This window comes from Phascolarctos cinereus, unplaced genomic scaffold, assembly GCF_003287225.1.
Source record: "Phascolarctos cinereus isolate Bilbo 61053 unplaced genomic scaffold, phaCin_HiC Scaffold_726;HRSCAF=1367, whole genome shotgun sequence".
Classification (NCBI taxonomy): domain Eukaryota; kingdom Metazoa; phylum Chordata; class Mammalia; order Diprotodontia; family Phascolarctidae; genus Phascolarctos; species Phascolarctos cinereus.
The window spans coordinates 53105163-53119927 of record NW_027556098.1 but is presented as its reverse complement, the minus strand read 5'-3'; the positions used below and the strand labels follow the sequence as shown (position 1 = coordinate 53119927).

Below are 14765 nucleotides of genomic sequence, written 5' to 3'. Positions count from 1 at the left end.
AACCTTATAGGTGGAAAATCAACTTACAGACACCTCTTCTCCTTCAAGAACTTCTTCAATTACAACAGTATCACCAGCTGCTCCAAAAGCTTTATCCTGTATTGAAATTAAACTGTTAACTTCATAGGTTTACCTCAAAGTTTATTTTGTCGCTTGGGTTTTTTTGCCAAATTAGGAAGAAACCATTATAACACTAGAAATTCTTTTTTTCCCCCAGGGTCAAAGAAAGATGTTATATTCTTATATTTCAACTTGAAATATAACATGAGCACTGATACCACTGATTCTCACAGAATTTATCACTAGTTTACTATTTTATTTGGTGAAGATCCAAACCAATGATCTCATGCTCATAAAGCAAAATGTAACATTCAGCATTGCCTAAGATGTCTTTAATTAGGTGTAAGAAAGGGGCAGCTACGTGGCACAGTGGATAGAGCACTGGCCCTGGATTCAGGAGGACCTGAGTTCAAATCCGGCCTCGGATACAACACTTACTAGCTGTGTGACCCTGGGCAAGTCACTTAACCTTATTGCCTAACCCCACCCCCCAAATGCGTAAGGAAGTCTTGCATCATTTAAATTGATAATTAACCTTACAAAATTTCTATTTGGTATGCACAGCTTTTACTTTCCTTCCATAAACCCAATATAAGCCATATTACTATTCCTTATATTGTGACTATGTATATATATCTGAAATATACACCAATGAAACAATAAAAAAATGCGGATTCTAATGGAAAACAGAGTAAAGAGCAAAAAAGAAATGGAATACAATTATTTTTTTTGAGGAGCACTGCTTGTTTTCTCCTAAAGGCATTTCATAAGGCAGAGAGAAAGCAATGAACTCAGTGGCTATTTTGACCACAAGGAGTAACTGGTTGGTGAAGATGATGGAAACCTTGGGAAAAACTGACCATGTTATCTTACAGGTCTGTAGTGCTAGGGAATGATTTGACACTGAATGTGCCATGAGATGGGAGACATGAGGATTTTTCATGTAAAAAACCCCCCCGAGGGGTTTTTGACTGATTATAAATATAAGTCAAAGTGTTATTGACTCCACAAAGATCATTAGATTAATAACTGTAGAATGTGTAGAAAAAGACAACAACACACTCTTTCATATATTGTACTGGTCAGATCATAACTCTAACAGTGTTCAATTCTAAGTGCCACTTCTTAGCATGGGAATTGACAAACCAGATTACGTGCAGAGGAGGGTGACCATAATGATCAAAGGACTAAAAACAGCAACATGGTAGACCAATAATGGGAAATTTGGCTACAATGAAAAGTACACAGCCTGGAGAAAAGACTTAAGGGGATACAATTAGGTGTCTTTTCATTACATTAATAGCAGTCAAAAAAAAAAAGACTTATCCTGACTGGCTCTAGAGGAAGAATTAGGATTAATGAAGCTACAGTTAGACTTCAGCTCAACATAAATGAAGATTTTTCTAATAAACAAAGTTCTTAAAAAATTTATTAAGTCAGGGGGCAGCTAGGTGGCACAGTGGATACAGCACCGACTCTATAGTCAGGAGGACCTGAGTTCAAATCCAGTCTCAGACCAAACACTTGACACTTCCTAGTTGTGTGACCCTGGGCAAGTTACTTAACCCCAAAAGCCTAAAAATAAAAAAAAAATAAAAATAAAAATAAAAATTTATTAAGTTGCCTTCTGATACAGTGAGTCTGTCACTAGTTCTTTAAGCAGAAGCTGGATGCCCAGTTATTTGAGGATGCTGGAGATGGGATGCACATCTATGTAAAGATAGTGCGATGATTAAGAAGTAAAAGGCAGTTATATTGCAACTTCAGGAATCTTAAAGAACTGTGGAATGTACCTTTTTTTTCAGGTATTGCTGGAATAAAAGTGAAGTCATGAATACATAATGGTGTGCGGTGTTTTTGTAATAGGATCACAGTATTTCACTATGGTGCAGATCTCAAAGGTGAGTAGGGACTAATCAATCATTCTATTCCCATTAGTATAACTGGAAAGAACGTTTGTCACACTTGTCCCCGTAAACTAGAATCTCATCATTTTATAAGAGTGAAATACATCCAAATTTTCCTCTGAGTCTAGGATTCTTAGGCTACTACTACATACCCTAGGCCTTATATTTTCTTCTGATAGGTTTGAACCCATGGTCCAAAACTCAAGAAAAGAAGAGGGCTTAAGAGTTATGGCAGACAGATATCCCACATGAAACTAAGGAGGTCAGTTAAAGGCAGTGGGGGGAAAGGACTCATTTTCATAAAAATATTTAAGTACTTTTTTTTGTAGCACCAAAGATTTAGTAACAAAGTGAGAGTTCACCAAATGGTTAATTGCTGAACAAACTGGTACAAAAGAATGTAATGGAATATTATTGGATCATAAGAAATCAGGTATGCTGAGAAATTTGGGAAGATACATATGAATCGATGAAATAAACAGAACCAATTAATGACAACATAAAGTAAAACAACACTGAAATACTTTAGAAGGCTAATGGTGAAACATGTTTCCAGCTTTTTATCAAGGAGATGGTGTACGAGAGGTATAGAATGAGACACACACTGCCATTCATGGACAATGTGTTGATTTATTTTGCTTGATTATACTTATTTAATATAAAGGAGGTAGAATGAGGATAAGGAAGTGATAGTGATGTAAAAAAAATAAAAAAGTTATGAATTGCTCCTTCTTTCTTTCCTTTAGAAGTCTTTGTTGAAGAGATGGCAACCACATAGGGAAGGAATGAAATATTTTTAAATCAAGGTATTGTACCAATAGAAGGCTTCAATTAAATATTTTTAAAAAGAAAAGCATAAAAAGTTGTGGGAAACTCTCAAAAAACAAAATTCTGATCATTCTATATTATCTCAATTGGTAATAAAATGGGAAGATAATTATTTAGGCATGACCCAGAAAATTTTTTTCCTTCCTTTTGTACTTGGGCAGCAATAGTTGAAGTCAACTTAACAGTGAGAGTCATGATTTAGGTTTCTTTATGTTTGTTATTTCCAGTACAATGAGAATTAGGAATGTTTTCAACATATTATAATAGAATTTTTGGAGCACTTACTAAGTGGAATATTATGATATAAGTATTTATATGACCAATGTCTGTTAATGAGAAAATTAATATTTATACATGATGTTCCAGTAGTCCATTCATAGAATGGACTGAATGGAATAGAAATTGAATAGAATAGAAAACTCCAAAGTCTCTTCATCCCACCTGCATTATATCTTGAATTGCTTTGCAGGCCTCTTCTTTGTTACTAGCCACAATTACTCCTTTTCCAGCAGCTAGACCACTGGCCTTTATAACCAAAGCAGGAAAATCTGCACTGCAAAGAAACAGAAATTGTCTTGAATATCTAATAAAACCTTTGCTGTACAAATTTCTGCATTTCTGAAATTAAGAGCACTATAGAATTGGTTCTTTCTTAGTGCTGATCCTCAGCAAAGCTGATTTTTATTTTTTAGTGGGAACATGAACATTTCTGAGAATTATAGGAAGATGTATAAGAAGCACTGCAGAATGAAATAAGCACAAGCAAACAAATAATCATACATAATGGCTATAACTATAAAGGACCACTAGAAAGAAATTATACTCCAAGTAACTGCAAAACTAATGATGGTAGTGGAAATAAATAATGAAAACATACCTCCTGGGGACTACTAGCTATAGCAGATGCTTTTGCTTAATTATTTTTCTTTGTTACAAGAGAAAATTTGATGTTGAGTGGTGTTTGGAAGACAAGATGTCTTTTTTAATAATAATTATGATAAAAAGCATAAATAATCTGAAGGAGGAAAAAATTCTTGCCATGTGATATTTTTGGTTGAACTAGCACGTTTACCTTTAATTCCACATGTTAAGGGAGGCTGGAAATGCATGATGATACAGCAAAGAAAACTTGAGAAAGGACAGATAAGTCAGTCAATAAACATTTATTAAGTACCTACTATCTGAAAGGCACTGTCCTAAAAGCTAGGGATCTAAAAAGAGGCAAAAACAATCCTTTCCTTCAAGGAGTTCACATTCTAATGGAGGAATTTACAATCTAATGCAAGGAAAACCTTGAAGGAACATCTTTGATTGATGTCAAAGGCTAAAGAGAAGTCTAGGAAGATGAGGAGTAGGAAAAAAGTTAAGAGGCTGTGAGTAGCCTTGGAGAGAGTAATTTCTTTTCAGCAGTGGAGTCAGAAGTCAGAATTCAAGGGTCTGAGAACTGAATGGGAAGCTGAGTAAGCTGAGGCAATGAATATGGATGAAATTTTCTAACAGTTAGCCTGTGAAAGTAAAAGATATAGGATGCTAGCTAGAGGTTATGGCAGAATTAAGTAAGGGTTTTTAAAGGATAGATGGTAGAAAGTGAGGTGTTGTAGGTGGCAGTGAAAGAAGCCAGTGGTAACGTATCATTCTCTTCTTTTCTTGGGGGTGGGAGGTTGGTAGAAAATCACCCTACTTCAATATATATGTATACATATAAGAATATAAATATATATATGTGCTTACATGAGTATGAGTAAATGTATTTACACAAATATGTACATATAAAGATAAATGACGACAAGAACTGTGTCTTTGTTCTTTATTACAGTGAAAGCAGCACAGGATCGTGAGCAAGCATGGGTTTAGCAAAACTTAAACACAGATACAAAACAATTATTATTTATAGACAGCATTCTACCTCATAACAAAGTTGCAGGCTTCTTCAGGGTTGGTGAAAGCCTTCCACTTTGCAGTTGGGATTCCATGTCGGTCCATAAAATCCTTGGCAAATTTTTTGCTGGACTCTAACTGAGCTGCTTTTGCTGTGGGACCAAAACACCTCACTCCTGCAGATGTTAGATCCCCAACAATTCCTATAAATAAAAATGTCTGAGTATATTTTGCCTTATTACAGTTCATTTCTGCCATGTCCACCGACGTACCCAATTCTCATTAATACTGTGCTCTGTCAATAGAGACTAGATTGCCAGAAAACAGGATGTTGTCATGATGAAGCTGGTTTTGAGTGATTCTGAGAAAAGCTAACTCTGATTTTAGGTATATCCAATCTAAACAGATTACCAAATAGACCCAAATCTTTGCATATCAATGACTCCGTTTTCATTGGAAGTAAATAGTAAAACATGTTCTGGACTTATTTCAAGTCTCAGCTGAAAAGAGATTAGGTTGGAAATGATTGGGGACACAGAAAATGTGAATTGTTATTTATTTCTTATTGATATCAAATAGAAATTGTTAGTAATATTTCTTAAGTACAGCAAAAACAATTTCTTATTTGCATTCAATCTATTTAATTTGTATAAACAAATGGGATTCTAATATTAGCAAGGCTTTCTTACACAGCAATTTCTTTTTGTATTTTGAAAGTCAACTAAGTAGTCTGTATATTGAAAAATTACAGAAATTATCACTATTTAGTGAATATTTTTTGTTGTTTGATTTTAAATCTTACTCAGGATCTGAGGTAAAATTTTTTAAAACTATTCAATAGCAAGTTTTAAAGAACTTTAGTATAAATAAAGTTGGGTTAGTTTATCTTTGACGTAGTATTTAACCCTAAAATTCTATGATTAAATACTCTCTTCCATAAAGCTAATCTTATAAAAGCTAACTGGATTTTTTCCAACTTTACCAGCAGCAAGAGGAGCCTCTGGTCCAACAACTACAAGTTCAATTTTCTGATCTTTGCAGAACTGAGCGAGGGCAGTATGATGACTGACTGACACAGCTGTAAAGATAAGAAAAAATAACAATTATTTCATAGCTAAGTCCAAATAATTACACGTTAAATTTTAATAATCTCTTAAAAGTTGAAAAAACACAGTGGAAAGATGTAATAGCTGATTTCTAGGACACCAGTATTCTAAAGCTGCTGAGCACTGCATTTATGCACAACACCTATGTGCATTAATGTATCATTTTAAAATACACTTGCTTAAAAAATTTAGTTTATGCAGACAAAACTTTCATTAATAAGTATGCATTTCTTATGTATATAGCAATAAGATTCCACTTTAAATACCTTTGCTATCTTAAGTTCATTCAAAAATGAATCTTCCTTTGCAAGTTTAAGAACAAATCACCATTCAAATAGAATTTTGCAGAGATATTAATCAGGAACATTCAAAATCCATTTCAAAACATAAGCCCCAGGATAATGTTTCCTATCTATAATCCCAAATGAGATAATGTTCATAAAGCACTTTGCAAACCACAGCTCTATGTTAGCTATTAATATTACTGTTAGTTTTGTTAGTTAAAACTATGTAAGATATATAGAATAGTTTGACAAAACTTTTGGTTGTTATGGAATGCTATCTAATCCATTCTGAATCACGTATCATAACACATAGTGATGGGATTGGAGTGGGAAAAACTTGGATTCAAATTGTACCTCAGACACTAATTGTGGGTCTGGGCAAATTACTTTTAGCCTTAATTTCCTCACTTGCAAAATGGGGAAATTAAGAGCATCTACCTTACAAGGTTATTGTAAAAACCAAATGAGAAGATGTACATAAAATTTTGTACAAACTTTAAAGCACTATGCAGGCATAAAATGATTCCCTAAGATAGAGTTATAAACAGAACAGTACATCTTACACTTCTGGCAAAATGATTCATACCTTCCTATTAAGGAGAGGGGAAAGCACTCCACCCCCCCCCCCATGACTAAGACAAATAAAATAACAGAAAAACCAGAGCTACTGATAATCAACATAAAATAACTAGACTTGTTACTTAATGTTTAGTTTGCTTATCTATAAATTGATAAAACTGAGTTAGATGACTTCTATGGTCCCCTTTAGATCAAACATTCTATAAATCAAAATGTCTTTACCTGAATTTGAAATCTTCCCACTGTTGGCTGTTCCTGCATTTCCTGGAGCAACTATCACCTGGCTGACATGCCGAGACTGAGCAAGTTTCCAAGCTAGTGTGTGTTCCCTTCCCCCACTGCCAATTACAAGCACTCGCACTGCCATTAATTTGTCTGCTGCGTACAGATAAAAAAAGAAAAGGAAAAGAAATTGAGAAACAGTGCCAGGAGAATCAAGTTCAGCCAAATTAAAAAAAACAAAACAACAACTCAAATCCACTCATTTCCTCACTCCTTATTGTTCTCCTAAGTCTTGGCCAGCACTTGACAGAGTTGATCATTCTCTCTCCTTTTTGAAAAATTCTTTTCATTGGCTTCTGGCTTTTTAAAAAATGTAGCAGTAACTTAACTCTTTCGTTTTTATGACCCTTCCTTTGAAGAGTCCCTTTTCTTTCTTCCTTCCTCCCTCCTAAATTTACTCCTTGAGGTTCTATCATCAGGCTCTTTATTCTTTTTTGTTTTTTTTCCTCCTTCCCCAATTTTAACTACTCCCATATGTTTCCAACTATCACCTCTACACAACTTATTCCCCAGTCAGCTCTTCTGGTCTCATTCTTCCTTCAACAATGGTTCAATATTTAAGCAACCACTGTATGAAAGAGATATGTTAAGTTATGTTAAGAATTTCAGTTGCTGGTCTCAAGTGAAATATAGTAGGGCAAAGAGACAGGAGGACTAGTATAATTAGAATGAGAAAAACATATAGAAAATGTCAGAGAGGAAGGCAATTTTCTCTGGCTAGGAGGAATCTGGGCAGACCTCAAGGAGTATGTGGTACACGAATTAGGTCTTGAAAGCAAGGAATTCAACAAACTGAGAGGCAGGATTGGAAGCTGACTTGAGGAGGACACTGAATAGCATGGTAAGAATACAGCATTTTATCCTGCAAGCAATGGGAAATCACAGAAAGTTTCTGAGTAGGGGAATGTGACCTGATTAGATTTGTGCACCAGGATAATTACAATGACAGCATTAAGAAGGGCTGATTCAAGAGAGCAGGTTAGGAAACTTTTTACTGTAATACATTTGAGAGGTAATAAGAGTTTAGACTAGGGGGCACTAGAGTGGATAGGAAGAAAAGATGCAATCAGGAGGCATTTTTTGGAGGCAGAATGGACAGGACTTTGCAAATAACTGGAAGAGGAAAGTAAAATAGGACAGTGAAATTTTAGGACAACTAAGAGAATTTCAGTTACTTAGAAGGGACAACTTTTTTTTTGGAGGCTGGAAGAGAGAGGAATGAGTTCAGTTTTAGATATGTTGAGCCTGAGGAGCTAGTCAGGTGTCCAAGTAGATATGCCTAGCATGCATTTGGAAATGTGAGACTGTGGTCACATTTCAAATCGTCTGCTGGACATATTCCTTTAGATGGCCCACCAATACTTCTAGTAACTTGTCACTTTTGACCATTATGTTCAAAATCAAACTATTTTTTCTCTCTTCTTCCTTTCCCCACTCCGAATTAGTTCTTCCTGCTGTCTGTATAACTAAGTTAAAAAAATGCCACAATTCTCCAGTCAAGAAACTTCAGGCATCATTGATTCCTCCTCCCTTACTTAGTTGCTCAGTCTAGACCATCCTACACTTATGACGTCTTCCTTTCCATTCTCATTACCACTAATGTTAATTTAGGCCCACATTAACATACATTTGGACTAGAATTGGTTTCTTTCTAACTGTTCTTCCTGCCTTCTGTAACTCAACTCTCCTATTTCCCCCAGGGATTTCAGTATTCATGTTAATGAATCCTCCTAACAATCTGACCACATGATTCATCAACAACCATGACCAAGTTCTCCCCACTTTAGTCATCTTAAATCTCAGTATCTCACATGACCACAACATTACTAAGATCTGGCATTTTCACCTCCTCTCTACCAATTTTTCTCAGCACCGTACAACTAGACTTTTATCCTTGTCACCCTTTTCAAACTTCTCTAAGATTACTAAAGTCCTTCTGCTCACCAAGTCCAACGGGTCCAGTCATCTTGCTTTACTTTTTTTCGGCTTGTCAACCATTGACTACCATTTTCCTACTAGTCTTTCTTCTTCTGGCTATCTAGCAGGAAATGATGGTCAAAAGTGAAAAGCTGCATAATTTTTCTTGGTTATCTTACTTCTCTCTGTCTCTTCATTTTCTCATTAATGTGAAAGTTCTTTCCTTCCCTTTCTCCCTCTGTCCACACAGGGCATCACACCCCTACCCACAGGTGCTCTGCCCAAAGGAATATAAATTTTGATTGCTGAAACCTTACAAAACATCCTGGGGTTTACCGGCTAGATTTCTTTTTTAAAGACCATGCCTTAAACCCAAATCACTCCAACTCTCATTGATTGGCCAACAGGTACCAGCCCCAGCCACATTTGGTTACTGTTTGGGCCCTAATGTTTCAGAGTGGGTATAAACAGCAATTATTTCTGTTTTGCCTAGAAATCCTGAAGGTCTTCCATTTCCAGATTAATTTTTTTGACTAGATAAAAGAGCTTATTCTTTGCCTCATTTCTTCTTACCTAGCCTTAATTAATGAATGAGTGTTGCCTCAGATAAACTGAAACCTGGGAAGGACCTTAACTTTAAAAGGCTAAGGTCTCCCCACCCATTGAAAACAGCACTAGGGCCTTCTCCAGTCATCCCGATGTATATCTTGCCTCAGAACCCAAATGGCTCTGGAGGAGAGTGAGGCTGATGACTTTCCATAGCCCACTCTCACTTAAATCCAATTCATTTGCAAGTCATGACATCACCTTCCAGATATGGTGGTCCTCTTTGAGAACAAAGGACAAACTACAACAAAGTGAATGCTATAGACAGTTTAAGTGACTTCTCCAATGTCGCATCGCTATTAAATGTCCAGTCATATTTGAACTCAGGTCTTCCTGACTCCAGGCCTACTGCTCTACTCACTTTACCACCTAGCTCTACCTGCCTCTGGGGAAGGAGGGGAATATAAAATGTTTATAGAAAAATACAGAACATATACAAAAATAATACAAAATCACTCCAGGATGAGGGGAATCTAACAATTTGGAAAATCAGAAAAAAGTTTCCTAAAGAACACAGCACTTAAAATGAGTTATGAATGCAACTGGAGGATACACAAAGTAGAAGTAGAGAGGGAGGACATACCAGATATGGGGTAAAGCATGTGCTAAGACATGGGAAGCAGAAGGAAAGAGAAGAGACTGTATGCTATATGCAGGAAACAGCAAAAAGGCTGATCTGATTGAAACATGGAGCTTGTGAAATCAGTTTGTATTTTATCCTACAGGCAAGAGGTCATCCCTTTCTGGGAGCTAAGAATGGTGTTTACATTTAAAAATAAAAGAAGCCAAAAACTATTCTTAACTCAGGAGTCATAAAAAACAAGGGGCTGGCAGGATTTGGCTCTAGGCCAAGTTGTTACAGGGAGTAAAGACTGTAGAGCAGAGGAATGACAAGGGCAAACCTATGGTTCAGGAATATCAATCAGACCCATCTGGAGACTATTTGTAGGAGTCTAAGCAAATAAGGACCTAAAATAAAGTAGTTGTGGTATGAGTGAAGAGGTGGTAGGGTAGAATTGATAGGACTTGGCAACTAATTAGATATGCTAACTAGTACCCAGGGGCAGCTAAATGGCTCAGTAGACAAGAATATTGGATCTGGAAGGCAGGGGGTCAGGAAGACCCAAGTTCAAATTCAACCCTATTCATTTAGGAGGGTGCCCCTAGGCAAAACTTTACTTGCCATCTAAACCTGCACAATTCTCAGTTCTCTAATCTCTAATCTTTACCTTTAACCTAATCTTTAAAACAGGTAAATCTACCTCTTTTCTTAGACAAGATACAGTATTGTTCAGTTTACAAGGATGACTCGCAGTCCACTGAATTACTAAATAGTATAAAGCAGAAATAAAGGCTACTTTCAAAATTCCCAACTTGCGTTATTCGAGAGCAAAAGCACCAAATGAAAACATTTCAGACTATGTGGAAAAACCAAATTAAATTAAGGAACTGATCAATTCTTAATTTTTTTAAAAGATGGGGGGAAAAAACCCAAACCAAAAACCAAAACCATTTCAACAGGCTAGAAAAGTGATCAAACCTGGATGGAAAAATGCAGCTTATCAGAAATTCAAAACCAAAACCATGAGCAGGAACATTTTAATTAAAAATCAAGATCCTAAACACTGCCACTTGTAGATGTTAAAAAACAAGTGGTAAAAGACTAGGGAAACAAGCCTCCATTGGGCACATGGTATAACCAAAAGCACATGGCCATAGGATCAAAAGAACCAATGCTTTCTACCCGAAAGACATTTCAAGAAAAACACTCCTCAGTCACAGTGTTAAGGAAAAAGCACGTGGTAAACCCCACTGTATTAAAAAATTAAATGAATTCTATTTGAAATACATATCAAGGGGGAAAAAAACTATTTCATTAGTCACAGGGTTAAGAAAAAAAGCACTTGGCCAATCTCGCAGGATTAAAAAAAGAAATTAATTCTATTTGAAGTGCATTATCAAGAAAAAAAAACTTCTCCCTCAGTAGCAGGCTTAAGGAAAAAGCACGTGGCCAACCCCACAGGATTAAAAACCAAAATGAATTCTATCTTAAGTACATATGAAGAAAAATGCACCATCAGTCACAGGATGGAGCAAAATGCACATGGCCAACCCACAGAATTAGAAAACAGAAATTCTACCCAAGATAAATTACAATTGTAACAGTTTTCACTCTCCTCTTGCTAACAAATCAAAAGTTACGGAAATCTAACTTAAATGAGGAAGGGCCGCGGTATGTGTAAACACACACAAAAACACAAATGCAAATGCTCCCCCATACCTACTTGCTAGGAACAAGTGTCAAGACCCGCCAAAAGGAACAAACCCCAAGGTCCTTCGCTCCGCGGAAGTCTGTGAGGGGCGGAAAGGAAATTGTTAAGTTCAGGAATCTTCCAGTCTTGGGCGCTTTTATTTTCCTCGATCCGCAATCAGGCGTCCCAGTGGTCACATTCCCAGCGACTGGCAAAGCCTGGGGACACAAAAATCACCCCCCTCCCCTGCGGCGGCCTCGGCCTCCTCCTCCTCGGGAACACGCAGCCGGACGGCCCACCAGGCGCCCCTTTCTGGGCTTACAGATTCCAACCCTATGCGTTCGACCCCAGACCCCGGGAACCCTGTTCACACGTGTTGCGTAATGACCCCCCCACTCTGCACCCCCACCACCGCCGCCCTGCCCTTCAGTCTTGTACCTCACGCGCGGCCGAGGACCCGCAAATAGTTTGTCCCTTGGAGGGGCGCCCGGCCGGGGCCGGCTGGTTATTTCGCGAGGTGGCGATGGACGCGCGGTTTCCCGCCGCAGAACTCCGCCTCGACGCGGGGTCTGCAGGCTCCCGGAGCAGCCGGGGATGCTCAGCAGCCACAGCTACCGTGCAGCCTGGGGCTCAGAAATCGAGGTGCACTCAGACTTGGGGGCGGGGGAGGGGCCGGGGGCGGAGGAAAGGAAAGGCTGTATTTTCCAGGGTCACAGGACTGCACTAGTATTGGGAGGAAGGCGACGAAGAGGCGGGTCCATCCCCGGGACGGCAATGAAGCCGGACTTGGCGCCCCCCTCAGGCGTGCGCGGGCTCCGCGGGGAAACTGGCTACTTCTCACTTCGCCGCCAGGCTCCTATCTGGACAGTTATGCCCTTGAATCAACCCAACCCGCATAAGTACAAGCCCACCTCCCGCCCCGAACGCGGGGGACTAAGCAGCTCACGTTGGCGGGACTCACCCGCAGATACTGGCCCTGTAATGGCGCCTGCGTCAGGCTCTAACATGGCCGCCGCAGCCCCGAGCTTGGAGCTTACGTCAACGGCTCCTCCCTCGTCTCGCAAGAACGTCCCGAGAAAGCTAATACGTGCCCGCTGATTGGTCCAGTGGAAGAGCGTGCCTTCCCCGGAGCACCGGCAAGAGCCAATGAGGAAAGAAAGATAAGGAACCGGCCGTAGCGCCTACTCCCGACGCATGCTGGGAGCCTGGAGGTCTTGGGAGGAGGAGTTGAGAGAACGGAGCGGCCGCCATGGCGACAAACATCGAGCAGATCTTCAGGTCCTTCGTGGTCAGTAAATTCCGGGAAATTCAGCAAGAGCTTTCCAGGTAACGTGTCCCCAGGCGCATCTGCCTTCAGCTGACCACTGGGACCGATACAGTGTTCCGCCGCGATATCCCCGAAGCCGCCATCGTCCTTTGGCCTAGGCCCTGCAGGAGCCTCGCCCGGGCCTAGGATCTATTTCCTGGCCCCCGCCCCCTCCCCCATCTCCTACCTTCCTTCCTCTCTCTCCTCGCGCGCGAGGGCTTTCGTCTCTCGCTCCGTGGCGCTCTCCTCCTCCCCCCGCCCCCACCAACCCCCGACCTACGGGCCGCGTTCGTAGACTTCTCTTTCTCTTCGAGTAACCTCCCTCCCTTTCGTCTTCCAGGCCCCGTTGTCCACCTTGGGATGGGCCTAGGTTCCTCCTCCTCTTCTTCTTCCTCCTCCTCCTCGTTTCCCCTCCCCCCCACCCCATCCCCCGCCTTCATCTCTGGAGATTTCACCATTCTGTCCCTACCCCGGAAAGAGTGTATAACGGTGTTTTTATAACATAATCCTAAAATTTCATTCTTGCTAGATTTCGATTATTCAAGGTCCGACAGTTTGTGAATTATCCAGGCTTTTGGTTCCTCCTTTGCTCTCTCCACCTGTTTTTAAAAGAGTTGGAAGCTGTTCAAATTTGTGCAGTTTGTTGTCGGTTAGCTACTCAGGGTTTGAAGGGGGGATGGTTGAAATTGTTGGGGTGTGTGTGGGTTGGGAGTAGAGGACGTATCTTTTGAATTTCAGTTTTTCTACTATCCCGGCTTGAAATTACAAGGAAAGTTGAGTTTGACTAAGGCAGTGTCCCCAAACCACTGTTGTCCTTTATGTTCTCATTTTCCCCACCAAAAATGGGGAGAAAGGAAATTTGCAAAAATAAAAAAAAAATCTGTTTAGACAGAAAGGAAAATAGCTAGGAGGTACTGCTTTTGAGTGGTTTTCAATTAGTGTTTCTGCCTTGTATACCTTACATGGACCTTTATAAGTAAGAAGATAGAAACAAGAATCCCCGAAATTTAAATATTTGTTACAGTTTCACTTTGTGGCTATTCGTTATCTTTAAACTCCAGCATCTTGGTCACGTCTGTTTGTTGGTCACAATGTAGTCTTAACTGAATCTCCAAGAGTAAATTAAATAGCCAAATTAAATTCTTAATTCTCATGTACTGAGCAGTGGGCCGGATTGTGTTGAGGGGCGGGAGAGGGGAAACGTGTGGTGATGCCAAGGTATTGGTTATATGAGTGAATAAGTAATTTTCAAATGAGGCTTATTCCTGAGATTTAATTGCATAAGGTGTTAATTTGTGTAGTGTAATTCTATTTCATTTGATTACAGTCAATTGACTGCTTGTAGATTGTCCACTTTGTTGATCATGCATAGCAAGTTTCTGGACCACGAAACACTTTCAGCATTAAAGGTGTGCTTAGAGGAAACCTAAGCCAATTTTAATATTAGTCCAAGCAAAACATAATTATTGAACATTAGTTACCCTCTTTCACACCTCTCCCCCTCTTGTGATATGTTTTTGTGTCTCCTTGTCTTAATGTAATTCTAAACCAGATATGACTAGATTTTGGGTTATGTTTTGTTAACGTCATTGTTAAATTAGCCAAAATTAGTTGTATTAGTATTATAGCAGTTTTTTTGTGGTAGTTTCAGTGTGCTTTCTTGGTTATATTTCCCATTGTAATTAAAAATTTGTTTTTGAGATTTAGTTTTTTGGTCACGTAATTTGATCTGATGGGTCAGATCTATTTTGATTGAAAGG

The 14765-nt window shown here is 39.2% G+C and overlaps 2 protein-coding genes and 1 long non-coding RNA gene across 14 annotated transcripts in view; 2 read left to right on the top strand and 1 right to left on the bottom strand.

Annotated features, from left to right (window-relative positions):
* The window catches only part of LOC110214819 (uncharacterized), a 42801-nt gene extending 37900 nt beyond the window's left edge, over positions 1 to 4901 (top strand). For all 3 annotated transcript variants that reach the window (XR_013482861.1, XR_013482860.1, XR_002326374.2), the window contains 3 exons: positions 1866 to 1961; positions 2714 to 2773; positions 4612 to 4901. This is a non-coding gene — a long non-coding RNA (uncharacterized LOC110214819). The remainder of the gene's footprint in view (positions 1 to 1865; positions 1962 to 2713; positions 2774 to 4611) is intronic.
* The window catches only part of GART (phosphoribosylglycinamide formyltransferase, phosphoribosylglycinamide synthetase, phosphoribosylaminoimidazole synthetase), a 34194-nt gene extending 21444 nt beyond the window's left edge, over positions 1 to 12750 (bottom strand). For 2 of the 10 annotated variants that reach the window (XM_020995910.2, XM_078146546.1), the window contains exons 1-7: positions 12138 to 12450; positions 11733 to 11799; positions 6865 to 7020; positions 5656 to 5751; positions 4702 to 4876; positions 3237 to 3348; positions 28 to 96 (exon numbers count right to left, since the gene is read on the bottom strand). In XM_020995910.2, coding sequence (XP_020851569.1) covers positions 28 to 96; positions 3237 to 3348; positions 4702 to 4876; positions 5656 to 5751; positions 6865 to 7009 — 597 coding nt within the window. In that variant the 5' untranslated portion in view covers positions 7010 to 7020; positions 11733 to 11799; positions 12138 to 12450. Of the gene's footprint in view, positions 1 to 27; positions 97 to 3236; positions 3349 to 4701; positions 4877 to 5655; positions 5752 to 6864; positions 7021 to 11728; positions 11800 to 12137; positions 12451 to 12660 lie in introns of those variants that run through there. The other 8 variants (XM_078146545.1, XM_020995911.2, XM_020995916.2 and 5 more) reach the window with 8 other exon arrangements.
* Positions 12751 to 12939: 189 nt separating this feature from the next.
* SON (SON DNA and RNA binding protein) overlaps positions 12940 to 14765 on the top strand; it is a 35233-nt gene continuing 33407 nt past the window's right edge. Inside the window, 1 exon segment of the mRNA XM_078146544.1 lies at positions 12940 to 13025. Coding sequence (XP_078002670.1) covers positions 12949 to 13025 — 77 coding nt within the window. The 5' untranslated portion in view covers positions 12940 to 12948.